The sequence below is a fragment of the Bos indicus x Bos taurus genome, chromosome 19, assembly GCF_003369695.1.
Source record: "Bos indicus x Bos taurus breed Angus x Brahman F1 hybrid chromosome 19, Bos_hybrid_MaternalHap_v2.0, whole genome shotgun sequence".
NCBI lineage: Eukaryota > Metazoa > Chordata > Mammalia > Artiodactyla > Bovidae > Bos > Bos indicus x Bos taurus.
The window spans coordinates 41,401,599-41,427,759 of NC_040094.1; the positions used below are offsets into that span (position 1 = coordinate 41,401,599).

Sequence of the window (26,161 nt, forward strand, 5' to 3'; positions counted from 1 at the left end):
AGGCTTAGGTGGGCTGTGAACCCTGGCCTGTGTGACGCCAAGTGAGGGTCCCATTCTGTGGGGTGTGTGCAGCCTTCCAGTCTCAGCCTGTGGCTCTGCTTTCTTGCTGGTTGGTTGGTTTTTGTCCTCCCATTGCTGTCCTTCTGGCCCTTGACCACTTTGTCTGACCTTTAAAATGACTTTCTGGGGCTTCCCTGGTGGCTCAGTGATAAAGAATCTGCCTACCAATGCAGGAGACACGGGTTCTGTCCCTCACCTGGAAAGATCCCACATGTTGCAGAGCAACTAAGCCCATGTGTCACAACTATTGAGGCTTTGCCCAGGGCTCAGAGCCCCAACTACTGAAGCCCAAGCGCCCTGGAGCCCAAGCTTCACAAGAGAAGCCACCACAATAAGCGCTTGCGACGCAGCTAGAGAGTAGCCGCAGCTCACCACAACTAGAGAAAAGCCCACACAGCAACGAAGATGCAGCACAGCCAAAAGTGTGTGATAATTAGTTGTAATTGTTATTATTCAAAATGACCAGTCTTGAAGTCACCACCAGCCCAAAGTGCCCCAGACCCTTTCCTGGTTGATAATGCATCAGAGTGTATCAATCCTGTTCACAGAGTTGGGGTTATTTGTCATGATTTCCTGGTTCTCACCAACCTTGAGTCTATGGGCCATTTTTCTGTCTGCTCAGTATCTGGAAGTTTCTTGTAATTCATCCTCATTGGCTTGGCTTTCTTTTCCTGGAGAAATTCAGTGTTTTTTTTATGCTTGGAGAGTTCACTGTGTTCTCTACCTCCCAGTTTTGTTTTTTAGTTAGAAAACTACAGAGAAGTACAAAGAATAACATGACATAAGTTTGAAGCCCATCTTTAGAGATAAGTTTAAAGCCCATCTTTCCCTCAAGACAGCCACTCTGCTAAATTCAATGGGTAGCCTTCCGGTTTACACTTTTCTACTTTTACTACAACATACGGTATTGTCTTGAGTTTTTAAATCGTTGCAAATGATGTATCACCTGAAAGGAAGTTCCTTTCACTCAATATGGGTTTTGAAGTCTAATCATGTTTAAACCCACACCCAGCACCGTTCCAAGGACTAAGAATACAATTGACTAAAACCAACTCCTTTCCTCGTGGGTTTTTATTCTGGAAGGGTGGGGAGGCACACGTGGTGTGAATGGGCCACAATTCATTAATTTACTGGTGGCCACTGGCTTCCTGTTGCAAACAACATTCCAGAGCACATTTCTATGTGTCCCTTTGTACATGTGTCCTGTGTACACAGCTTGCAAACTCTTCTTCAAGGGTCTGACAGTACGTTTTTTAGACTTGTGAGCCATATCCGCGGTTACAACTATTCGCTTCTGCCCTTCTTGAAAGGGGACCTACGTAAACAATATGTAAACAAATTATTTATTTTGGGCTGTGCTGGGTCTTCACTGCTGTGAGGGGGCTTTCTCTGGTTGCAGCGAGCAGGGGCTGCTCTCCAGGTGCAGTGCAGAGGCTTCTCGCTGCGGTGGCTACTCTGGCCTTGGACTGCAAGCCCTGGGTGTATAGGCTGCAGTACTTGCAGTGTGTGGGCTCAGCAGTTGTGGCCTGTGGGCTCTAGAGCACAGACTCAGTAGTCGTGGCACCCGGGCTTAGTCGCCCTGCGACCTGTGGGATCTTCCCAGGCCAGTGATTGAATCCGTGTTCCCTGCATTGGCAAGCAGATTCTTAATCACTGGGCTACCAGGGAAGTCCTGAACAAATTATTTATGAACACTGGCTTTTCGTGATTTTTACATGCGATAAAATATTCTTTTGATTTTTTTCCAGCCATTTAAAAAAATGTAACACTCATTCTCAACTTGGGGTGTACATATCTCAGCCCACAGGCCAAGTCTGCAGCAAAGGCATTACTCCAGAGCCTGTATAAAGACTCTCTGGGGCTTCCCTGGCAGTCCCGTGGTTAGGACTCAGTGCATCCACTGGGGCACAGGTTTGATCCCTAGTTGGGGAACTAAGATCCCCATGTGGTGCGTGTTGTAGCCAAAAATAAAGGGGGGTGGGTGGGTGGGAAGTGCTCCAAGCCCAGTTCCAGATGAAAACAGGAAGTGTGAGTGGAAGCTATCCACCCGCTCTGGCTATTGAGAAATAACTGGGAAAGCCCTGAGGAAGCTGGAAGAGTGAATAACAGCTGGGGGTCTCTGAGGCCAGGCCCTTTGAGAGATCGTTTCAGTCTGGCTCAGCCCACATGTATCAGAACCAGTAACTATCTCTCTGCCTGGTCTTTACTCTCTCACGGGTGGGGCTGAAACCTGGACTGAGCTGTCATCCAAAAGTACATCTCTCTGAATAGGAAGGCAGTGCAGTAAGAATGACAGGGGCTCAGGAAGGGTGGCCACAAATCCTGCCCCTGATTTGTTCTGTGATCTTGGGCCTTTCCCTTCTCTGAAGCCAACCGTTGTCTATAATGGAGATTATGCACACTCGGTTGACAGGATGAAAGACGAACATGTCATGGAAGATGCCTGGCATGTAAGAGGTGTCCTGTAACTGTCAGCCAGCATTCACCCAGATTCTCTCTGTGTGGGATGGAGGCCAGAACACCTCCCTGGCCAGACAGTCCCACTTTCTCTGGAAGCAGCCCACCCTATCCTTCAACACCTCCGGTAGTTAGAACACTCTCCTCTTGAGCTGAAAATTGACTGGCCGTGGCTTCCACTCCCTATCCCACTTCTGGTCCCTGAAACCATGCAGCAACCCTCTCCTCTTTGCCAGACAAAACTGCCAGTTTGCGGACATTCCTGGTGGGCCGGTGGTTAAGACTGTGTTTCAGGTTCAATCCCTGGTCTGGGAACTAAGGTGCCGCATGGCACAGCCCCTTCACCAAAAACCATTTTTTTTTTAAAGAAAAGTCTGCTTTTTTTCAAATCAACATCTTGAGTCCTTTCACCATTCTGGCCACCCTTGTTAGAATTAGCATTTTCTGAGCCCAACATCTGAAACACCTGCATTGTAAGTGAAAATTAAAGTTTGGGTCCAGAGCTGGCCTGGTCACAGGTGAGGAAGGCAAAACGCAGAGATTCAATACTTAAGAGCTGAAGACTCGGGCACAGGGCAGACCTTGGCTCTGCTATTTGGGGGCAAGTCATTTAACCTCTTCAAGATCAGATTCATCTTCTGTAAAGGGGGAGATCTTTCTGGTAACTTTGTCATAAGGCTTATTAAAACAGTGCATTTGCCAGTGTGCAGGAAGTGCTCCTTGGACTGCAAAGAAATCAAACCAGTCAATCCTAAAGGAAATCAACCCTGAATATTCATTGGAAGGACTGATGCTGATGCTCCAATACTTTGGCCACCTGATGCAAAGAGCCGCCTAACTGGAAAAGACCCTGATGCTGAAAACACTGGGGGCAGGGGAAGAGGGTGCCAGAGGATGAGATGGTTGGATGGCATCATGGACTCAATGCACAAGAATTTAAGCAAACTCCAGGAGACTGCAGAGGACAGGGAAGCCCGCTGTGCAGCAGTCCATGGGGTTACAAAGAGTCTGACCTGATTTAGCGACAATAACAACAGGGACTGCCCAACACATTATCTGTGGTGGGCTGTGTACTCTGGAGGTTCTTAAGGCGAGGGAGAGGAGGCATGACTGTGAGAACTCTTGCCCTGCCTCTCAACAGTTCTGCTAAATTCACCCCTCTCTTCCCATGAAGGTGGGCATAGAACTGGGCTTAATCAGTTGCCTGGCCTAAGGTAGAGTCGGGGCCAGGGCTGTCCAGCATGGCCAGGACCAGAGGCAGGACGTGAATTGATTCATAGTTGTTGGCCCTGCCAGCTGTGACCACCAGGGGGCACCTCCACCCCAGAGATGGCCTGGACCAGTCAGACACACCCACTCCTCTTCCCAAGACTGTTCTGGCACCTGGGGGGGTTAACTGGGAGGGAAAGTGATAGTCTCAGATGCAGTTGGCCACACTGCCCCAGGCAGGCCCCATGGCCTGTGGAAAACACTCAGACCCGACGCAGAGGTCTGGGTTATAACTCTGACTCTGCTATCCATGACCTTGGGCGAGCCTCTTCACTCACTGACCCAGTTCACCATGTTGGAACAGACGCCCAAGTTCTCCCAGCCTGGACAGTGCGTGGTTCTTGGGTTTGAGGCCAGGTGGTTTCTTCTTTCTCACCCCAGCCCTTCTCCCCTCAGGGCAGCACACACTCGCCCGCTGGCAGTGAACCCCGCCAGGGAAGCCACCTGTCCCAGACCCTCAACTCCAAAGCGCTGAGGCACTAGCAGGGGGTGAGGGTGGGGGGCGGTCAGTGCAAGAGGAGGAGGAGGGACAAGGTCAGGGGGCCCAAGAGCCTCGAAGGGTCTTGCTTCATCCGGGACAGACATCCGGTTTCCTCTGGTCCCTGCCAGGATTCCGGGGGCAAAGGGATGAGTCATGGGGGGATTGGGGAGTTCCCAGCTAATCAGTTCAGGATGGAGTCCAGGAGGATGCCCATCAGAGTGTGGGGCAGGGACAGGCGGCCAGATCCCAACGTCCCTACCTCAGGCCTCTGGCCCCTCAAGAGGGCAGAGAGGCGATTTCTATCGCCTGGGACTTGGGGGGATAGAAATGAGGCAACTAGTTTCTTCTTTCTCCAAATTGGGGGCCTGGGGAGCAGGTGGCTTAAGGATCCAGAGAGAGAGCGGCTTAATGGGGCTGACCCAGGAGATATGCCAGCGGAGGGAGGGACGGAGGAGGGCCCCAGGCCTGCCTCTTCCTTGAGGTTCAACCAGACTCCAGCCTCCCGGGCTTTTATCATTAGCTCAGTTTGGTTCAGAGGTTCAGTTCAAACACTCTGGGGCAATTCAGACCTGGGTGGGGCTGAGGGGAGGAAGGGAGTCTGAGAGGGGCAAGACGTCAAAGAAGAATCAGAGATTCCACAATTTCACAAAACTTTCGCAAACACTTTTTTTTTGGTCCCAACCCCCCTGCATTGTCCTGGACAACAAATTTGCATAAAACTTGGGAAGCTATTACTAAGCGTTAGTCGCAGCACCAGGTAATTTCCTCCCAGACCTCCATGGGCTTGAATATAAAGGCCCCAGGAGCTGGTCCCTGACAGAACCCAGAACCTACAGCCCCACCCAGACCCTTGGCTGAGCCTTCTGCCCAGAGCCCCATGAAGCTGATGGGTGAGTGTCTGGGTCCTGGGAGGGGAGAGCTGCGGCAGCAGCGGGCAGGGGTGCCTGGGCTTCCAGAAAGGTCTGCACTTCTCCTGAGCCCCCATCTGCTCTCAGTCCTGCAGCTGCTCCTCTGGCACAGTGCGCTCTGGACGGTGCACGAAGCCACCCCCCTTGGCCCTGCCCGATCCCTGCCCCAGAGCTTCCTGCTCAAGTGTTTAGAGCAAGTGAGGAAAATCCAGGCTGATGGCGCCGAGCTGCAGGAGAGGCTGGTGAGTGAGGGAGGCCAGTGTGGGGACGGGGAGGGGACAGATGCTCCAGCAGGGCAGGGAGGGAAGGAGGCACACGGGGGCGCTGAGGAAGAGAGCGGGGCTGAAGGCAGTGTGGGAAAGGGCAGCAGGAAGGAACGCGTGGTGAGAGAAGACACTGGGGGAAAAGGAGAATCAGGAGAGGCCCAGTCCGGAGGGCGGCTGGCAAGGAACTGCGGAAAGAGCCTCTAGGTGACAGTGCTGGGAAGGGTTGGCTGGGAGCTTGGATGGAAGAAGGGGGCTGAGAAGACTGGCAGGAGGGCTGGGGAGGCAGAGATGTGGAGGTGGAGAGGTGGGGGCGCTTGGGGAGGAGGAGGAGGAGGAGCTGGCCCCTCACCCAGCATCCTTCCCACCGCAGTGTGCCGCCCACAAGCTGTGCCACCCGGAGGAGCTGATGCTGCTCAGGCACTCTCTGGGCATCCCCCAGGCTCCCCTAAGCAGCTGCTCCAGCCAGTCCCTGCAGCTGGTGAGTGTCCCAAGGGGAGAAGGGAGATGAGGGGGCGGGAGGGCAGACTGACCTGTAAGGCTCCCCAGTTCTCTAGGCTCCACGCAGGGACCCTAAGGGGAGCACCCCAGGTGGCGTCCCCTGACTCTCCCACCTGACCCCCCAGACGAGCTGCCTGAACCAACTACACGGCGGCCTCTTTCTCTACCAGGGCCTCCTGCAGGCCCTGGCGGGCATCTCCCCAGAGCTGGCCCCCACCTTGGACACACTGCAGCTGGACGTCACTGACTTTGCCACAAACATCTGGCTGCAGGTGAGTCTCCTTGGGAGCAGCAGGCTTTAAGGGCAGAACTGAGCTGGTCCCAAGGTGGTGCTGCAAGCCTGGGGCCCTGGAGTTCTCTAGGGCTGAACCAAGTCCCTGGACCTGGTTCTTGTCCTGGCTCCACTGTGAACCCTGGACCTGCCACAGCCCATCAGCCCCTGGCCTTCCTTTCCTGTGCCAACACGCCCTGACTGCTGACCTCATCCTCCCCCACAGATGGAGGACCTGGGGGCGGCCCCCGCTGTGCAGCCCACCCAGGGCGCCATGCCGACCTTCACTTCAGCCTTCCAACGCAGAGCAGGAGGGGTCCTGGTTGCTTCCCAGCTGCATCGTTTCCTGGAGCTGGCATACCGTGGCCTGCGCTACCTTGCTGAGCCCTGAGCACAGCGCTTCCCCTCTCATGTATTTATCTCTGTATTTAATATTTATGCTTATTTAAACCTAATATTTAAAGACAGGGAAGCACAGAAAGGAGCCCCAGGCTCCTGGGTCCTTCCTTTCACCTCCATGTGGGGAAAACTCTCCATCTTGCATACTGGGATTGGGAGGGAGTTGGTAAATACCAAGTATTACTTCTTGTGGCTGCTCCAGGCTTAGCTCCGCGGTGGGTTCTGGGGAGAGCTGCAGTGAACCCCTACCCTGAGGATGCCCACCTCGGGGCCCTTGGAAGCATCGGGAAGTCTCCCAAGTGGGAGATGAGACAGCTCTGTTTAATATTTAAACAGCAGTGTTCCCCAACTGGGTCCTTGCCCCCTGGCTCCGGCCCTGCATTCGGGCATGAAGCCCAGCAGAGGCAGCTGGAGTGGGATGCTTGACTCTGGGGTCCCACAAATTTGCTGGGGAAACTTCGTCAAGACTTTTTTCAAGCACATTTTGACTCCTCGTGTGGGGAGCCCAGGCATCAGTGACGCCTCTTGTTTTTCTGGATGCACTAGAGACGCCATGAGGGTCATGACCTTGCTCCACCCTACCGGGGTTAGGGTCAGGATTCTGACTCTCTTTTGGGCTGGGCAGATGGTCGTATGTCTCTGCCTTGCTGGGTGAGACTGGGAAATGGAAAGGAAAGATGAGGGAGCTTGTGTGACGGGGTGTGAGAGAACACTCAACTGTTCACTTTCCACCCCGGCCCCCACTTTCTCCCTGTAGCCAAACTTCACAATAATAAAGTGTTTGTCTCCAGTAAATGGCCTTCCTCCTTCTTGAGTCCAGCTGGTGCCTGGCCAGGGGTTGCGGGTGGGGAGTTGAATGGCGGGCGAGGCCCAAGGGAGGGAAGAGGAGGTGCGGTCATTCCTTGGCACCCACTTGGTACAGACGCCAGGCCGGGTGCTGGGGCGCAGCGGTAATGAGGCAGGCGTGGTCCCTGCCCTCATGGAGCCACGGCCTAGCGGGTGAACAGGAAGCAGATGGGTCAGCGGTACCGGGAGAGGAGAGAGTGAGCTGGGGGCACTCAACAGTCCAGACGCAGATGGACGTGGGCCTGACGCAAGGGAAGATTTAGTATTCGCTTCAGTCTACCACCTTCCATAAACTTTCACCCTCCTGTGCTCACAGCTGCCCATAAAGATAGGATTATGAAGGGCCTTTTATAGACCAGGGAGCTGAGGTCAGGGTGACAGCTTGGATCCAACCCCAAATTCCAGGCTCTGCACTTCTCTCCCTCGTTGAGCTCTGCTTCTGACCTGGCGGGGAGCCCGCAGCCTGAACTCACATCTGGGGAGAATGGAGGGGCCGCGTCACAGCACAGGTCCGAGGCAAACCTCTTGGCCAAGGACGCACATGTGCTTCTGGGCTGCTGCCAGCAGACCCAGGACACCCAGACAACCAACCAGTCCCCGGGTCCCCTCCCAAGATTCCCATCCTTGGCTCGAGTCACCTCCCACTCCCCTTCCCCACTGGGTCCTCAGAAGCAGAGTCGGGCTGAGAGGGCTAGAATCCCCAGCTGTGCAGCTCAGGGTGCCCTCTCCCCGTGGTTGGTCCTGAAGAAGCCAGGGCTTGGAGATGTGTGACACAGGCAAGGAAGGGTTAAACAGAGCTCCTGCCCTCATCCCCCGTGGTCCCTCAGCCCCCCTCACCCCTCACCCCCCAAGTCAGTCCTCCTCCGGAGAGGAAACTCCGGGCCAGTGAGACTCTGGGTGGGGCTTGGAAGGGCTGGGAAACATCAGAACGAACAAGACACCCTACCCCAGCACCAGAGGGGCCTCAGCCAAAACCTCTCCCTTTGCAGAGTCAATCAGACTTTGCAAGCAGGGGGAGGCAGCTGGCAGGTATGAGGAAGGGAAGCTGCTCCTGTGCCCTGCCCTGCCCCTACCGAGTGGACAAACACGGGAAGCTGAGCCCAGCCCTCCCATGAACTCCTCGCCTGCCTCCTCTACCACCAGACTGCACGGGGCCAAGGAGAAGACAGTGCTCTCCACCCACGCCAGACACGGGCACCGATGGCTATAAAGGGATCCATGAAGCCTTTATTTACAACTGAGAAAAGGCAAACACACCTCATGTAATAAAATATATATACATATATATACACACACACACACACCCCCACACCCGTAAAGCTCCTCGGAGGCAAATCCACTCTTGGAAGGCGACAAGCAGGCGGGTGGGGGTGAGGTGGGGGGTATTGAAGCGAGCCTGCTCTGAGTGAAGGAAGCAGGCTGCTCATGCACAGAAGGTACTGGCAGTGGGGACAGGAAATTATGAAAGAAACTGGGAGCCGTCTTAGAGGTCAGAAGTCAGGAGCAGGGGAAAGATCTGGAAACTGACCAGGGGAGGTTACGTCATGTGCATGTGAGCAACGATGGCTCATCGTTCTGCACGTTCCCTTCCGAGGCGCACAGGGCTGGAACCCTCCTGCCAGCCCCCGTGGCCACGCCAAGCCCCTCAGAGGGCGGCGATGGCTTTGGCGGCCACCTGGCGGCCCAAGGGCAGGCTGAGGTCCGTGATGGCCAGAACTACCTTGGGGCTGGACATGGCCGACACCTTCACCAGTTCCGATACCTGTCAGACAGACAGCTGCTGAGCCGGGCGGTGATGGGCGCGACGCCTGGGGGAACAAGCCCCTTCCCACTGGCCACTGGACCCTGAGCTCTCCTGAGACTTGCTGACCCGCTCTGAGCTGGACAGGGGCCGGCTGGGCCGGGGGCGGGGGGGCACTCACGGTGGTGAAGGGCATGAACTGCAGGATGCTGCCTCGGCTGCCCTGCTCCAGGCAGTCCACACACTCTTCCATGAACCACTGCACGAACTGTGTGTGGGGGCCGGCGGTCCGAGAGCCCAGGATGGAGGAAATGAGCAGGAACAGGTTGGCTATGTGGAAAAGAGGGGGGAAGGAGAAGACTCCCATGAGAAGGGCTTGGGAAGCGGCCAGATTCTGGAAGAAGAAAGAAGTGCCAAGGGTGTCCCCAAAACGGGTACATCAAAAAGAAAAAGTACTTAAGAAAGCTGAGGGCGAGCCAGAGGACTCGATGGGGCTGGGGCACAGGAGAGCTGGCGCTCAGGGAAGATGGGCCAGAGGCGAGGAAGGGAATGAGGCAGAGGACACGAGGTTCGGGAACCGGGGTGGGAGGCCTCACCCAGAACTCGGTTCAGTGGATCTCTCATGTTGACTGTGTGGAGCTGGGAGGCCGACAGGGAGCTGCTCATGGACCGGTCGGCTGTGGGGACAAATGAGGGAGCACAGAGGAAATGGCCTCTTGTAATCAAAACCACTGTCCCAGGGGAAGCTCTCACCCCTCAGGAGTGGAGGGCCCACCCAGAGAAGGTCCTTGGGTCCAGTTACATGGGCCCCAAATACAGACACCGGCACAAGCAGATAAGAAAGAAGAACTAACGTTAGGTCAGCACCACCAGGCACCAATCTGCAGGCTGTACACAGGTGAAACCGATAAATCCTCACATCTCCGTTTTACAGACAAAGAAGCAGAGGCTAAGATTTGCTAATTAACTAGCCAAGAGTCACTAGCCCAGTAACTAGCCAAGGGGTCTGTGCATGGCAGACCCTTCACCTTTCCTCTCCTTAAGCACACTGGTCCCCTAATCCCTTAAGGCCCCAGAGAACTCCCAGCCTCAGGAGAAACCTCTGGAAACAGGAAAAACTAAATGCCACAGAAGACCCCCTTGGCAGGGAGGCATGACGACATCTAGGGAAGCAGGTGGGGGAGGGCTGTTCTCCTGACAGGAAGAGTGGGGAGCAGTCCAGCCCCAGCCCAGGCTGCTCCAGGCCTCAGGGCCCATTTCAGGGGAAGGAAGGTCAGGGCTGAGTCAAGGGCACAGTCTGTGCCTGAGGCAGTGAACTCACTGGGGCGAGGGGTGGGGAGGGGTCAGCTGTGCACCCTGGGCTGGGCTGGGATCTGGGTAGGAGAGTGCCAACCCTGAGGGAGAGATCACAGCAGCCTCCAGCGTCTCCAGGGTGCGAAACTGAGCAGCCAGAGGGGGCAGAGTGGGGCAAACGCCCACCACGCCCCCTTGGGCCAGCCAGAGGGATGCTGGGGCAGAGCAGAGAGCCTCTCTGCAGGCATGAGCTCCCGGAAAGGAAGTAGCCACCTGGCCCTGTCCACACACTCACTGGGACTCGAAAGGATATTTGCATCTTCCTCATTGGAGCTCAGCAGGCGCATCAGCTTCGAGGGCTGCATGTCGTCCAAGGGGAAGAGGCTGATGTAATCCTGGGGGCAGAGGAGTCACGTCACCACCTCTGCACTCCGACATCTCCCAGGATGAGGAAGGTGGCTGGAACTCAGCTAGGAGTCAAGTCCCCACAGGCCGCAGGCAGTATCTCCGGGGGGGGACCTTCCCTCTTGCCACCCTCCCACCACCCTAGGGAGAGACCCTCCCACACAGTCACCCAACACAGTGGCCCAGGGGCAGGGGCCATGCCTGGCTGCCTGTGCCCAGGAAGGTGCCTCTTAAAAGAAAGGCTCAGCATACGTATGTGGGCAAGGGAATGGGAAGGGGTGCCCTCGTACCTCAATGTCTTCCCGATGTCTCTTCTTTTGGCGGGAGGATGCCTGCCCCTTGTGGGAGGAGTACGAACTCAGGGCACACCAGACGGCCAGCCTGGCAAAGGGGTCCAGGAGATGGGGGGAAAATCAAAGGGGGCTTCTGTGCCCGCTGACCAGGCCCCACCCGACAGGGCTTCCCCACAGTCCAGCTTCCAGGGTGGGGCCCAGGCGGGGCGCCCAACACCAGGCTGGGGGACTGGAGGCTCCGCACGGAACCCTACTTGGCGAGAGCGGTGCCAGGGGGGTCCATGAGGCTGTGCCACTTGGAAGAGTCAGTGAGCAGGCCTGGCAGGATGTGGCCCAGCAGGACCAGGGTCACCTGCTGCATGTCCAGACAGAAGATGGAGTACAGCAGCTCCACCGCCCGCAGTGTGTGCTCCTTCCGTGTCTCCTTCAACAGCTCCTGGGGGCAGGGAGGGGGCCCAGGAGCTGAGGACCCGCAACACGGGGCAGTGACATCCCACAGCCCCCTCAGAGCCCAGGAGCGCCCCAGGCGAGGACTGGCCTCTGGAGCCCAAGGAACCTTCTCGAGCCGGGATTCGCCAGGCTGGGGGGTGGGGAGCCAGACAAGCAGACCTAGCTCAGTCCCATCGGGCCTGTCTCTGGCAGTCTGAGGGTGCCTGCTCCCACGGCCCTCCCCCAGCACTCCCGTACCTTAATCAGGTTGTTGCAGAACCAGTAGACGCCACCCATGTGCAGCAGGGTGTCAAAGATGTGGATGGAGCGGCTGTCCACCCATCCCTTCTCCAGCACCTTAGCAAATATGTCGGTGAGCACCTCCTTGATGGGCCGCTTGGGGGGCAGCAGGTTCCAGTAGGGCATGGTGTCCATGCCCGTGGACGGGAACTTAATCTGCGTGGCGGTCTGCTGCAGCACGTCCGCACACATGTGCTCCAGGATGGAGCTCATGATCACCACCCTGCGGCGGAGGGGGAGAGGGCCGGCGGTGCAGGTTCAGCGGCCAGGGTGAGAGTCGGGGCGGAAACATCCAGGCCCCACTCCTCCCAGGATTAGGGTTACGGAACCACGAACCGCGGAGTCAGCCCCATTCTGTGCTGAGGGAGGGAGGGGACAAGAGGAAGTTGCAAACCCCGAGCAGACGTGACCCCGCCAGCCCTGTGCCAGCACCGAGCCTACGGGGGGTCGGTGGGGCACTTCCCTCTCAGGTCATTTCAGCAACACATCCATACTTTTTCTCTCTCAGTCTCTCCCTCCAATTTCCCCCACCTTCCAGGCCCGGGCCTGCCAATCCTCTGGCGTCAATATTGATAAATACAATCACTTCCCTCGGCTGAGGGGGATTCCCCACCCGGCCTTGGCTTCCTCCCAAAGTAAACTGTTACTTCCAGGACAGGGGCCCAAGGGCTGCCCCACAAAACTCTTCCCGGCCCTTGGTAGCTGGGCAAATATAAGTACATCCAGGAATTTCCTCATAACAGGAGTCCCTGATGGTGAATGCAGGCCTGGGCCTGAGAGCTAACCGTTCAGGGAACACTGCGTGGCTCTGGGAAAGTCACCATGACTTTCATAGCCACTTTTCCCACCTGCAGGATGGAGCCACAGATTTCCCAGACAGCAGTGAGGGTGCTCAGAATTAATTATATCAAAGAAAACAGTCCCTGATTTGTGGGAGGAGGATGAGGAAGGAGGGCAGGAACAGAGAAGGAGGCAGGGGAAAAGACCCTCCAGATCTCATGTCAGCTGTGTTTCCATTTTTTCCCTTAAAAGACATTCTGACGGCTACCTTGTGGGTCATCACTCATAACTTAAGGTTTGGTGCAAGCCCACATTCGTAGCAGCACTAGTCACAACAGCCAAGAAGTGGAAGAAACCCACGTGTCCATCAGCTGAGCAACAGATGAGCAAAATACAACATATACATACAATGGAATGTCATCCAGCCTTAAAAAAGCAAGAAAGTCCTGACACGTGCCATGATGTGGCTGCACTTTGAGGAACATTACACAAAGTGAGATATGCCCACCACCAAAAGGTAAACAGGATATGATTCCACTTATACGGGGGATCTAAAGTAGTCAAATGCACAGAAACAGAAGCTAGGATGGTGGTTGCCAGGTGCTTGGGGAAGGACAGGAAGGGGTGGTGTATAATGGGTCCAGGGGCTGGGGAGGGACAGGAAGGGGTGGTGTTGGTCCAGGCTCAGAGTTACAAGATGAAAGCTTCTAGAGATGCTTCTCAACAACGTGAATATACGTAACACACCACTGAACCGTACCCTGGACCTGGTGGTACAGTGGAGAATCCACCCACCAGTACAGGGGACATGGGTTCGATCCTTGGGCTGGAAGATTCCACATGTCTCAGCGTAAGAAAGCCTGTGCGCCACAGCTACTGAAGCCTACAGACTCTAGGGCCTGAGAGTCACAACTGCTGAGTCCAAGCGCCCTTCATAGCCCGCACTCCGCAACGAGCGGCCACCACGATGAGAAGCCCATGCACTGCAATGAAGAGTAGTCCCAGCTCACCACAACTAGAGAAAGCCCATGTGCAGCAAAAAAGGCTCAGCAGAGTCACAAAAAAATAAAAATGAGCTGTTATCTTAAAAATGGCTAAGGTGGTAAATTTTAGATTATGTATTTTTTTTACCACAATGTTTTAAAAAAGCTTACTGGATGAGTACACAAACACACACCCCCTGAACTCAACATAGCTGAAGTTGCTAGGGAGGTTTTTCAAGTCTCTGAAAAGTCCAGGGAAGAAAAAGTCACAGAAGATGGGGGTGGGGGCAGGGTAGGGAGGCGGTGGACAGGCCCACAGCCTGTACACTATAGAGGGACTCTACAGCTCCTGGAGAGGGACAGAGCTAAGACAAGCCCTGTTCCCACCAGCGAGTCCCCCAGCACTCAAGCTCTCTGAGGGCAGGAATCCTGGCCGTTTGGGGTTTGGAGTTCGGCACACACACAGCAGATGCTGGATTATAAACACGCCCGGCACGAAGACACACACAAGCACTGCTGAGTCAGTGAGTGAAGATGTGATTGAGAACGTGAGTGAGCAGGCGAGCGGCATGTTTGGGGAGGTATGAGCAGAGGGGGAACTTCCCTGGTGGTGCAGTGGTTAAGAATGCACCTGCCAGCGCAGGGGACACGGGTTTGATCCCTAGTGTACGGGATTCCACATGTCGTGAGCGGTTAAGCCCGTGCGTGCCACAGGAGACGCCACCGCGGTGAGAAGCCCTCACACCGTAACTAGAGAGTGTGCCTGCTCGCCGCCACTAGAGAAAGCCCGTGCGCCGCAACGAAGACCCAATTTATTTAGTGTAGCCTAAATCAATAAAGAAATGATTTTTCAAAAGAGGGAGAGAAAAGAGGAGGAAGAGTGGTTACTGGAGGGGCTGACTTCTCACAACAGACCTGCAGAGTTCAAGAAGGGACGGCATGGGCCACTGACCTCTCATTGTAGAACTGCAGGGTGTTCTCGCTGTACAGCGGCCCTGCCAGCTGGCGGATCATCTGCAGCGACTTCTCACGCTCGTCCAGTCCCAGCATCCGCACGTGGGCCACGAGCCAAGCCACAGCGCACACGGCCAGACTGCATACCTTCCCCTTGATATTATCTGTGATTTTCTGGGTGAGGGAAAAAGAGTGACTGGGGCCTCTCGCCCCATCCCTGGCCATCACTTGAGGCCATCCCCGGCCTCCGTGAGCAACTCAGCAGAGCAGTGGGGTCTGGGGCCACGTCCACGCCTCTTTTCATCACAACTTTGATTTCCCTAAAGTCACCTGGTGAGAGGGGGTAGCTACGACTATGACTACAGGGGAGGCCAATGCCCACACACACAGGCTCCTGGAGGAAGGGTCGTTTTGTTTTTATGAAATGTAAACTATTAAAGACTGGCTGTGCCTTAGGGAAGAGGGAAGGCTGCTGAAAAGGGGGGCTACCTGGATGGACTCAAAGGCCAGCACCCCATTCTCCCAGGCGTTGAGGATTTCCAGGATGGCCGCTGAAATGTTGAGACAGGCTTCGTGCCACTTCATCTGCCTACACGGGGGTGGGGGCAGGAGAAAACATCACCACAGGGTGGGGGGCGGGCGTGGGCTGGGCTGAGGGAGGGGTCCAAGCCTGCCCCCACCACCACCCAGGGAGCAGGCGCCCAGCCACTGACACGAGCTTTATCTCCGAGGAGTTGTTGAGCAGAGCCACCAGGGACTCCACTTTGGTGGAGTCGGGCCGGAAGCAAGGGTGATCGGGGTTCAGGATTTTGCCCTCCTCGGGCATGCATGTCTGCATCCAGGTCTCAAAGAAGAACACCTCCCCTCCTGTATTCGACTCGGACAGGATCACCTGAGAAAGGGGTGGGGGCGCAGCAGCCTGGACCTTGTGTCCTGCCCACTGGTCTCCCCTTCCCAGCCTGAAGAACTGGAGACTAACTGGTCTAAGGGAGAAAGACAGGGGCTCTGCTGCCACCTGGTGGTGCGTGTGGCACTCAGGACACGACAAGGGAGCATCTACTGACTCGGGGTGCTGGCACCTGATTTTCTGCCACCAGAACTAACTGGCCTGGGACACAGACAGGGGGCAGGGGTGAGGTGTGAAAAGTTATTGGTTGTTTATGTTTCCTTTGTATCCACTTGGTGCCCCAATCCTGACCGCTCCCCCTCACTCACCTCTGAGCCATAGGTTTGGGCCACGTGGCACAGCATGAGGAAGGAGATGTCAAAGAGCAAGGCTCGAACCGAGGCCGCCTTGGCTGTGAAGGATGAGAAGGCTGACCCCGCAGCCTTAGGCACGGGCCCGAAGGCCTTGGCTGGGTTGCCAGGGGCTCAGGAACTACTTCAAGGAAGGTCAGGGAACGAGTGGCTCCTTCAAAGCTCTGAGGCTCAGAATCCTTTTCTTGAGTTTCAATTGGAACATCATCCCTTCCTTGGAACCAAAGACTCCTAAACCCTCCTTCCCCCACAACACCTGACCAAATCATTATGCTGATGGAGAGAGATAGACGGTGGTCTGGGAAGAATGCTTTTCCCAGCATGACCCTCTTTTGAGGCTCCCCAAAAGCTCCAGTCATCCCCAGGGGAGCACACAGCCTCCCCAGGATGAGCAAAGGCATCCTCTTCCTCCCCTGTTCTCTCCCCCTGCATCCCTTCTTCAGCGCCCCCAGGTCTGCAGTGTGCAGAGCTGACTTACTGCTCTCTTCGCTGCGGTGTGTCGTGAATTCGTTCAAACTGTGGAAGGAATGAAGACAGGTGGCATCAACCAGGGTGAGGGCTGAGGAGAGGCTAGGGTCGGGGGCTCTGCCCACTCAGAGGCGATCACTGGAGTCTGAATTGTGGGTTCAACTTAAAAGGAACACCACTGCTACAGAGACAAGAACTCTTTCTATTTTTAAAAGATTCCAAGCCCTAGAGCACTGCTTGCTGAATGGAGCCATGTTCTATACATCAAATTCCAGGTCAATCCAAAAGGTCAGCAGAATGTGAGAGCTCCTTATTATTAAGTGGGTATGAAAGGAATCTCTCCCCATCACTGTTCAACACCTCGACGCCTCAGGAAACACCTCCTCTGCACCAGCCTTGGCTGAAAAGCAAAACACTCTTCACTTCAGAAAACCATCCCTTCCCCAGTCTCCGGCTAGGATGCTCTGCCCTGGCATCTCTGGGGAGACCTTGCCCTTCTTCTGCCCTCTCCTCCTTCGGACATGCCTCCCAGACCCTGGTCAGGGGCTCGACCTTCCTTACTTGATGAATTTCCGGGCGAAAGACTTCAGCTTTCCAGTGGCAGCAGCAGCAGCCAGCAGCAAGTCCAGGCTCTTCCCAGACAGCATGTGGCCCAGGACACCCAGCAGCCCCTCCGGGGACTTGGAGTGGTCTGCATCCATCGTCTGGGGACGAGACAGGACACTGGTCCTGGAGAACACTGAACTTCCCAGATGCAGCCTAGCCGCAGTTTCTTTCTCTGCCTGTCTCCATTCTATGGGAGACCATGACCTGCAATTTACCCTACCACTGACTCCAAGCTGGAAATCTGTTCCTTGAATCCTCTGCTCTCAGATCCACCCTTCTCAACTAGACTGGGGTGAGGGCAGTGGGGTCAGTGTGAGCCAGACTGGGGTCTCTCTGCTGGGAGACTCGGCACTGTTTACACATAAGCAAGCAAAGCAGCCACCACAGCGCCAGGCTGACTGGCGATGCTCAACACACACTCGTTTCCAGGACACTTCCCTCACCTTACCCCTTTCTCAGCTTCCAAAGAAAATAGAAGAGAGAGAGGTCTGGGGCCTGCTTACTCATCTGGCAGTAGAGGGAACCTGGAAAGAGGGAAGGGCTGACCCTGGTGGCCAGGGATGGGCGAGCTCACTTTCAGGATGTTGGTGACTGTGGGCTCCGCGCGGAGGATCAGCCCGGGGTTGGGCTGGATGTTGGCATTTTCATCTGACTTCAGCTGAGGGGCGTGCTCCCGATCTGCTTTGCTGTAGCCAGGACCAGTTGGTCCAGAGAAGGTAAGAGGAACAGAGATGAATTCCTGACACATACCCTAGTCCAGTCCAGAAGCAAAGGAGGATGAGAGTTAAAACCCTAACAGTGCAAAACCCTGGTCTGCAGAAATCAGTGTCTCTTGTCCCTGGCAACCCTTGGCATGGTTCCTGTCACCCACACTCAAACTCTAGACCGGAGAGAAAGGCACCCAGCGGCCCAGGCTGGACACGAGGCGGGTGGTCAAGGGGCCCTTGGGCCAGCCCAGGGAGTTCCCACTTACCGCTTGGCCATGAGGTTGTTCATACTGGCCTCAGACAGAAGGCCCTGCTTGCTACATTCTTGCAGTAGGAAATTTGTACAGTCACAGCTGTGAGGGAAAAAAACGATGGGGGATGGGATACAACATCCCTGGGGCATGCTGCAGGGATTACTGGGCAGCGGGGCTGGGAAATGAGGCCCTGCCAGACATCCTCCTTTGTTTAGGAGGAAGAACACTGTGAGCGCCTGAGGGAAGGCAGAGGGGCTTGGGCACTCAGCAACCATGGAGTGGCTGCCTCCTGCCCCTGCCAAGGGGAGCGAACAAGCAGACGGTCCCCTGGCACTGACGGGCACAAAGGGCAGGGGGAGAGCCAGAACTCCTTCCAGTAGAGCCAGGCGAGAGGGGGCCTCGTACTTGCAGCGCTGGTCGGCTTTGTCCAGCAACGGTGTGAGCTTCAGCAGGAACTCGAAAGCTGTATTGACATCCTCAGTGAAGTCCTGCCAGAGTCAGGTAAAGCCAGAGACTGCCACCTGGCTTCCAGGCCCTCCGTTCCGCCCACGGCCTGCACTGTAGGCTCACAAGGACACACTGCTGGGTACAGTAGCCAACAAGTCGGCCGTGGCCACCACGGCTTCCAGCGACCGCACGGGAATAGTATGGGGCGTCAGTGTCCTGCACCCTGGCCCTGGGACTCCGGCCCTGGGCATCTCGGGCACCCTCGCCTCCAGCGCGGCCTGGCTGCCTTCTGTGCGTGGATGCACAGAAGTCCAGGGAAGGCCCCGCCTCCAGCCCGCCTCCTCACAAGAACGCACTGCTGCCCAGCTCGGGCCCTGCAACCCTTCCCTGGCCCTTTTCTCAGAGCAGAACCAAGGATTCACCTGTTCCCATGCCCACTCCCCATTTCTTTTTTTTTCTTATTTGATTGCGCCAGGTCTTACATGCAGCACATGGGATCTTTAGTGCTGCCTGCAAACTCTTAGTTACAGCACATGGGATCTAGTTCCCTGACTGGGGACTGAACCCGGGCCCCCTGCATTGGAAGTGTGGAATCTTACCTGCTGGACAACCAGGGAAGTGCCACCATCTCATTTCTTTAACTCACCTTGTCCCCATGGGAGTATTTCTTCAACTTCACCAAAACCTGTGGAATCTGGAGGGTGAGGCGGGAGAAAAACAGGAAGCTCAATCTCCTCTCTCTCTCACCCAGAACGAAAGGCACACTCCCTCAGTCCCCCTGCTCTGGGTGGAGACAAAGCCGCTCCTGCCCTGGGAGTGACAGCATTCTAAGAGCCAGATCAGACATGCCAGCGCTCAGCCTCAGAGCCTGGGAGCCTCGCTTCCACGGCTCAATGAGGAAGTGCCCTTTGTGAGAGTGGGCTCCCAGAGCTGCCCCACGCCAACCTGGCTGAGGACTGCTCTCATGGCACCTGTGTGCCAAGACACAGAAGAGGCCTGCGAAGCGGGCAGAAGAGCCTTGGGGCTTTTGGATAATGGGGACCTGGCAAACTAGGGATGAAGCTGGAGGGGAGAAACCTGGGGCAAAGGTCCAGGGGGGTGCCGACCCTCCTGAGAACCATCCCAACACTGGCTCTCTGTGGCTCCCATAGCTCAGGTACCTTGAGGAAGGTGAAAGCTGTCCACTTGAGCTCCCCTGTGCCCTCAGGAGACTCGATGAGCCCCACAAAGCAGGCTTTCCAGATCTCCAGAACGAAGAGCGGGGTAGGGATATGCTGTGGGAAGACCCAAGGGTGAGGAAGAAGAGGGTGGCCCATCCCACTCCAGTCTCCTGACCCTTGGGGATCCGGCAGGTCAGAGCCAGGCAGCATAGACACCTCCCTGACTCCTGAGCGAGAGCCAGGGACAGCAGGTGAGATGGCAGAGCCATTCCACCGGACAGAACCACCACGATGGGGATCCATGATCTGCCACAAAGCAGGAGAAACCCTGTATCTCCCAGGGAAGATCAGAAGACTCCTCCCTCCTGCCCGCCATGGCCAGCTCGCTGTGGGGACAGAGAACCCACCCCGGCCTCCCACCTGCATGCGTTTCACCATCATCAGCTGCTCCACCAGGGGCTGCGTCTCGCCGGTCAAGTTCATGGTGCCCTCGAGCAGGACCACCGCATGGACTGTGGGGAAGCCAGTCTTGTGCAGCTGCTCAGAGTGCACGGACAGCATGGTGGGGATGCTGAGGGGACAGAGTGCAGAGGGCAAGGCGGTGAGGGCAGAGGGGTGGGGGCCAGGGGCCACGTCTGCCCTCCCACCCCGAAGGCCTTCCCTCCCTCCCTTCCCCAGGGTCACCCCAAGCACGGGTACCTCCTAATGAGCGTGCCACACTGCTCAGCCTGGCTCCGGAGCTGGTGGTTGCTGAGATTGGCCAGGATCTCTCCAAGCTTCAAAAGACAATGCTCGATGGCTGTCCAGGAGGCTGGCAGAGAGAAGGAAATGCGGAGGAGGATGGGAAGCTGAGGAGAGGGAGAGACTGGCCCCAAACCCCAGGGCCCACAGAACCATGTGGGGAGGCTTCCCCTAAGGATGGCATGGAGGCTGGGGACCTGAGGGCAGCATGCACTGTTTCCAGAAGGGGGGTGAGCACTAATGATGAAACCACTAGAAACAATTCCCAGAGGCCCGACTTCTAGGGGTCACCCGCAGCTGACTTCAGAGACTAGGCACGACAGAACACAGGCAGTGACGGAGAGAGGCCCAGTGGGCTTGGAGTCCAGTGGCCGGAACAAGAAGGTGACCCTGAGTCATTTCAAGAGCGGGCCAGCCTTGCAAGTGGCTACGGCTCTCCACCCCAGTCAAGCTGGAGTCCTAAACAGCCTCTGTGTTCAGCCACTCCCTATCTGGGCCTTTGCTCTCGCTGGGCCCCTCCGAAAAGCCCCTCCACTCACCTCTGCCTCTCACACTCTCACTATCCTTTAAGTCACTGTTCAAGCCCCAGCTCCTTTAACAACTTACCCAACTGGTCCAACCCACTGATCTACTCCTAAATGCCTGAACTCATGGTCTACACTGTATGGTTTAGCACGTAAGTCATTTATCCTAGTTAACACATCCAGAAGGTCAAATGATGAATAATGGCACCAACTAGCCCATTAACCTCCATGTAGCATAGCGGGGGAAAAAAAGAAGAAAAAGATAAGACCTGAGAGCCAATAAAATTAAGTCAAAAATTCATTCATTTTTCAGCCAGTAAACATTCATCAAGTGCTCAAGATAGATAAGAAACCGTCCACAGAGCCCATTTTTTTCATAGTGATCATCTTTCTGGACTTATCACAGGCAATAAACCGTATTTTCAGAAGTGATAAACACATGAATCCTAGAACTAGTTCTACAACCAGGTCCTAAAGATCTATCTGGGTGTAACCCATTCCAGCACTCTCATTACAAAGAACAAGAGTTCCTTCCGTGATCCCAAGCTTCATCAGCAAGACTGTGGTCTCTGGGCCCCATGTCCAGCAATACCCATCTTCCCTCCCACCAGGTGATCTATCTGATCCCCAGGCTCTGGAGGGTTCCAGGGTTTAATATCTGCACTTGAGTTGAGAGGCAAATGGCACAACAGGCCCGACAGCAGACCGGTACTGCATTTAAAGGGGATCTTTTCGGCAACACTCAAACTCAAACATCATTTGCTTTCAGAGGATGAGTAAACACATGGAGACAAACACAAGGATGGATGGTGTGCTTGTCTTGTCCGCTCATTTTTTCCCATGTATACTAGACACTAGCCTTGCTCCCCACTAGCAGGTAGGCTCGTCGAGGGCAGGGACCCTGCCACATGCTCCTTTGGTAGCCCCCCACCCCCCACCCCCAGCACCTGGCACAGTGCTGGGCATACAATAATGCTCAGTAAATACCTGTTGGTTGATTGGCTCGGGTGCCACCCTGCCCAAGTCCCTGGGATGTATGCAATGCTTATGGGGAGAAAAAAAAGGAAGTGGGATGATTTCAGATCCTCCTGGAAAAAAGTGGGATGGCATCCTGCCTCTCCCCTCTCAATTAAAGACCCGGCTATGGGAGTGATGGCAGGTGGGGCTCAAGGAACCAGGGACATACAGGCCTCCTCCAGTTTGGCGATATGGAGCAGGGCCCGGTTCTTGGTGCTGCTGAGAGTCTTCTCCAAGCGTTGCAGGCACATAGCAAGCTGCTTCTCTCCGGCTGCTGGGGTGCCAGCCTCCAGCCCCTCCCGGAGCCGCTCTGCAGAGGCTGCAGTACAGCGCAGCAGCCAGTGGAGGGCGCTGAGCAGGGCCCGACACAGCCCGATGCACTCCTCCGCTTTGCCGTGACAGCTACCAGGAAAGGATGCAAAATCTGTCTCTGCTCCAAAGGCTGAAATCCGACCCACACCCATGTTCCCCAGAGTGCCTGGCCCTCCCTTACTAGGGAAGAGACTTGGGAAGCTAGCAAAGTCCTGGGGAAGACTGCCCTGCCACTGGATAAGATTTCAAATGAGCTACTCCAAATAGAGCAGAGGCATTAGCCCTGAGAGTAAGTAGAAAAAGATGGGGATGGGTGGGTGCAGAAGAGCAAGCGGGGGACAAGTGTGGGAACCCACAGAGATGGTTTGAGCCTGCATGCCAGGAGCTTCTCCTTTACACTCAGATAATGCTGGAAGGTTGCAAGCCCCTCGCTCTTGCCGTTACCTCAGTCGGTCACAAAACATGTCCATGATATCCAACAAAGCCTGGACACACAGGTCCCGGGAAAAGTCATCGAACTGTGGAGAGAACAGAGGCGATGTGATAGAGTGTCCCGGTCACCCCACCTCCCTGTCTCCCACATGAGGCAGCTGGCACCTTCAGGAGCCCTGCTCATCTTTCCTCCAACCCCAAGATTCACACTCGACATCCTTTCAGTGTTGGAAATTGGCTCCTAGTTGCCAGTCCCCACTTGCCATGATCCCCCACTCTCTAATGGGAGGCGGCTATGCCAGCCAGAGGTACGTGTGCTCATGGTCCAGGCCCAGAGGTCACGTGATCAGAGCAGTCAAGGAGGTGGGGCCCCGTATGCCACCACCGTATCTCTGCCCCCTGCCCCCCACCCAGGCTGTGAGTGGCTGTGGTCGTACCTTGCTGATAGCTGTGAGAACGGAGGAGTAGGACACCATCTGGAGGGAAAGAAGAAAGATAAAGTTCAAACAACTGGTGTGTGCAATCGAGAGGAACAAACATTGACACTTAAAGTTGCTGCAGCTATCTGAAAATCTCAACCCCTTCAAGAGGCCTTCCACAAGCCCCAAAGACAGGCAGTAACACCAGGCACTGCCCATCCCTGCTTCTGTCAAACTCACTGTGACTGACAGCACCAGCATAAATGGGGGGATCGTTTGGGGGATTCAAAGGGGCCGTGTTTCATGCCCGCGTGCCACTCACTGTTCACCACACAGTTCAAGGTCTGATTGCTGGTGGGCAGAAGAATGGAAACACGTGAGGTCATGATACTGCTATAACTCCTACCAAGAGTGATTTTATATGGACAAGAACTGGAGACATACAAACTGTTCCCTCAATGAACAGGTAGCATTTACACTTTGAAACTCGTAGTGAACTTCATTATACACACTCATTCTCTAGGATGCCTCTGGGACATCACCCAAAGCTGAAACCCTCCCTCCAGTGCTCTAAGCAATCCCCTTAGACCCGTCATGACACCGTGGACACCTGCTGCCCCGCCAAACTAGAAGCTCCTTGAAGACAGTCTACACGTCTTCATTCTACAATGTCTGCAGAATGAATATGTAAAAATACACTCTCAGAGCAATATTTCCCAAAGTAGCTTCCAAAGCTGCACTGTCCAATAGGGGAGCTACCAGCCAGCCACACATGGCTGTTTAAATTAGTTAAATAACATTACAGATGCAATTCCTTAGTCATACTAGCCTCATTTCAGGTGCTCATCAGCCACAAGGGGCTAGTGGCTACTGTACTGAACAGTGCAGATACAGAACATTTTTTTTAGTATTTTTATTTATTTATTTGGCTGCACTCGGTAGAATATTTTTATCATTGTAGAAAGTTCTACTGGGAGATGTTGCTCCAAAGGGTCCTCAAGATGTTAAGAAATTTTATACATGTACACACATACACAGAGCTTGTGTGTAATATGAGTTTGAGAAACTCTGAAATAAACACACAAAGAGCTATCTTTAAATAAAGTAAAGGGTTCTTTCAGTAAAGAGCTTTCTTTAGGACTCCTCTTACCCATTAGTGTAACTTGTACACAATGAAAATCTCTAAGATCACTGGAGGTGAGGCAAGCAATACTTTTCCAACTTATTTGACCAAGGAATCTCATTTAACATAACTGCAAGGCTTGTTTTGCAAAATGCCACCTGAACAGTGAGCTCCCTGAGAATAGAAACAGTGTTAAATTTATGTTTCCCAGGAACTTAGCCCAAGGACTATCACATAGTAGGTCCTCAGGAAGTTTTTATTGCTTTCGATTGATGAATTCTAGTAACTAGCATTCTAAAAAAACTTTCACCTTAACACAATTTTCTATTAGCAAAACCTATTTATCACCATTATAAGATCGGAGACATAGTTCAAAAGAAATTATCTGGCCTGAATGAAACCAAACTTTACCGATAGCTTTTAAGTTGTCGTATTTTTTAAAAAATAATTATAGCGTGCTGATCAAATATGAATAAGACTACAGAAAATAGTTCCAACTCTACACTCAAAATCAGTGGCAAAATATATCAAAATAAAAAGCAGAATACAATGATAGAAACTGTCAGGCTAATCACCTGCCTCATAGAAGAAGAGAAATTTCCAAAGATTTAAAAGAAAGCTAAGTCACCCTCAGTGACTCAGTATGGTGAATTTTACATGCTTGGCAATGCCTTGCATGTATAATTTCTCCATCACGTGAACAGGCTGCTCCCCGTTCAGACATTTTTTAACCAGTGTTCTTGGATAAAGAGGAGCAAAACACACAGAAGACTTAAGCACACAAATCGGTGTTTAGTGCCACTCTCAGCGGGTCATGCCGTGAAGCCACAGTTGGTGTCTGACGGTGGCCAGAGAGTTGGGAGCCTGCCTGGGCAGGATGACTGTAACGTTCCAGGCGAGAGTGTGTTTATTTATAACTGATGTCCCCATAGCAAGAGCTTGGCAGTGAGCTGAACCTTGCTGGATACCGACCTGAAGGGGGAGCTGGACATTCCCACTGGAAACTGACCCCAAACTACAAGAGGAAACTCCCAAATCTGTACGTTTAAGGGATGCCATCAGTTACTATGAATTTATGGTCTCCAAATTGAGAATTCTGTTTGGTCAATTTCTGCTAACAGTATCAAGACAGTCCTGCTACTTCAGAGACCTAAAAATACTTTCCACATGGTGAACTGTTTTTCACAGCAGGACTTATAACCTATCCCAGTCCTAATATATCTATCAACACAGAAGCTCTAACCTACCACCAGCCCCCGAGGCTGGAGCCCATCTACAAGGCCCAGAGCACACCTGGCCAGCCCAGAGGGACCCTGCAGCTGCTCTCTAATCCCCTCTCTCTTCTTCATATTCAACGCCCTCAACTGCTCCTAAGTGCCCTCTACATGCATAGATAGCACTGGACCAAAGAGCCTCTTGACTCTGAGGGGAGAAAAATTACTAATTTTGCACTGCACTTTGTAAGTCAGGGAGGTCTTTCAAATATATTTATTTCTCGCTCACTGGCACTTCAGCCTCCACCCTCTCTTGCCTTTCCCATCAGTTTACATATCTCAAGATTCTTCTATTTTTACAAGAACCTCCTGCAGACCATATACTTCCAATTAACCACCACGCTCTCTTCAGTTATAAGGGTTCTCTACCCTTCACCTCCCCAGCTTCCGTTCTCAATGTGACCCACTCCAATCACTTCTGTCCTCACCACCACTGCGTGAATCTCTCATTAAGCTCATCAACAAACTTGTTGTCAAACCCCATAGATACTTCTCAGTTCTGATCTCACTGACCTCTCAGCAGCATCTCACACCAGGAAACACCTCCTCATCCTTCCGCCCTCCCCTCCCTGGGCTTTTCTTTTTCTCTTTTTCCTTGGCCACGCTGCACAGCATGTGGGATCTCAGTTCCCCGACTAGGGATAGAACCTGCGCCCCCTGGAATGGAAGCTCAGAATCTTAACCACTGGACCACCTGGGAAGTCCTCCTGGGCTTTTCTTAATATCACACCTTCTTGCTTTCCTTCTTTCCTCACTGGTCCCTTCTTTGCAGATTCCTATGAGGAAT

General features: G+C 54.3%; 2 protein-coding genes and 1 non-coding gene across 8 annotated transcripts in view; 1 reads left to right on the top strand and 2 right to left on the bottom strand.

Annotated features, from left to right (window-relative positions):
- The first annotated feature begins 4,751 nt into the window (after positions 1–4,751).
- On the top strand, positions 4,752–7,404 carry CSF3 (colony stimulating factor 3). The gene is made up of 4 exons (XM_027518141.1): positions 4,752–5,436; positions 5,795–5,919; positions 6,065–6,211; positions 6,437–7,404. The coding sequence occupies exons 1-4, from the start codon at positions 5,145–5,147 to the stop codon at positions 6,599–6,601; spliced, it is 729 nt and encodes a 242-aa protein (XP_027373942.1). The 5' UTR covers positions 4,752–5,144; the 3' UTR covers positions 6,602–7,404.
- Positions 7,405–8,660: 1,256 nt separating this feature from the next.
- MED24 (mediator complex subunit 24) overlaps positions 8,661–26,161 on the bottom strand; it is a 44,174-nt gene continuing 26,673 nt past the window's right edge. For 4 of the 6 annotated variants that reach the window (XM_027516618.1, XM_027516617.1, XM_027516615.1 and 1 more), the window contains exons 4-27: positions 22,996–23,034; positions 22,571–22,644; positions 21,984–22,216; positions 21,785–21,841; positions 20,232–20,343; positions 19,953–20,103; positions 19,533–19,646; positions 19,019–19,066; positions 18,331–18,413; positions 17,938–18,024; positions 17,539–17,650; positions 16,920–17,062; positions 16,369–16,406; positions 15,849–15,931; positions 15,347–15,525; positions 15,123–15,222; positions 14,632–14,807; positions 11,875–12,139; positions 11,442–11,623; positions 11,185–11,275; positions 10,785–10,884; positions 9,793–9,873; positions 9,378–9,526; positions 8,661–9,217 (exon numbers count right to left, since the gene is read on the bottom strand). In XM_027516618.1, coding sequence (XP_027372419.1) covers positions 9,101–9,217; positions 9,378–9,526; positions 9,793–9,873; positions 10,785–10,884; positions 11,185–11,275; positions 11,442–11,623; positions 11,875–12,139; positions 14,632–14,807; positions 15,123–15,222; positions 15,347–15,525; positions 15,849–15,931; positions 16,369–16,406; positions 16,920–17,062; positions 17,539–17,650; positions 17,938–18,024; positions 18,331–18,413; positions 19,019–19,066; positions 19,533–19,646; positions 19,953–20,103; positions 20,232–20,343; positions 21,785–21,841; positions 21,984–22,216; positions 22,571–22,644; positions 22,996–23,034 — 2,814 coding nt within the window. In that variant the 3' untranslated portion in view covers positions 8,661–9,100. The remainder of the gene's footprint in view (positions 9,218–9,377; positions 9,527–9,792; positions 9,874–10,784; positions 10,885–11,184; positions 11,276–11,441; positions 11,624–11,874; positions 12,140–14,631; positions 14,808–15,122; positions 15,223–15,346; positions 15,526–15,848; positions 15,932–16,368; positions 16,407–16,919; positions 17,063–17,538; positions 17,651–17,937; positions 18,025–18,330; positions 18,414–19,018; positions 19,067–19,532; positions 19,647–19,952; positions 20,104–20,231; positions 20,344–21,784; positions 21,842–21,983; positions 22,217–22,570; positions 22,645–22,995; positions 23,035–26,161) is intronic. The other 2 variants (XR_003506652.1, XM_027516619.1) reach the window with 2 other exon arrangements.
- LOC113878688 lies at positions 16,011–16,114 on the bottom strand. The gene has a single exon (XR_003507107.1). It is a non-coding gene; the product is annotated as a small nucleolar RNA SNORD124 (small nucleolar RNA).

What these genes read in the sequence shown, in the direction of transcription:
- CSF3 (XM_027518141.1), top strand. Translation starts at nt 5,145, where the DNA reads ATGAAGCTGATGGGTGAGTGTCTGGGTCCTGGGAGGGGAGAGCTGCGG. An exon ending in GGTGAGTGAGGGAGGCCAGT is followed by an intron (nt 5,437 to 5,794) that starts GTGGGGACGGGG and finishes CCCCTCACCCAG; the next exon opens with CATCCTTCCCACCGCAGTGT. An exon ending in CCAGCCAGTCCCTGCAGCTG is followed by an intron (nt 5,920 to 6,064) that starts GTGAGTGTCCCA and finishes CTGACCCCCCAG; the next exon opens with ACGAGCTGCCTGAACCAACT.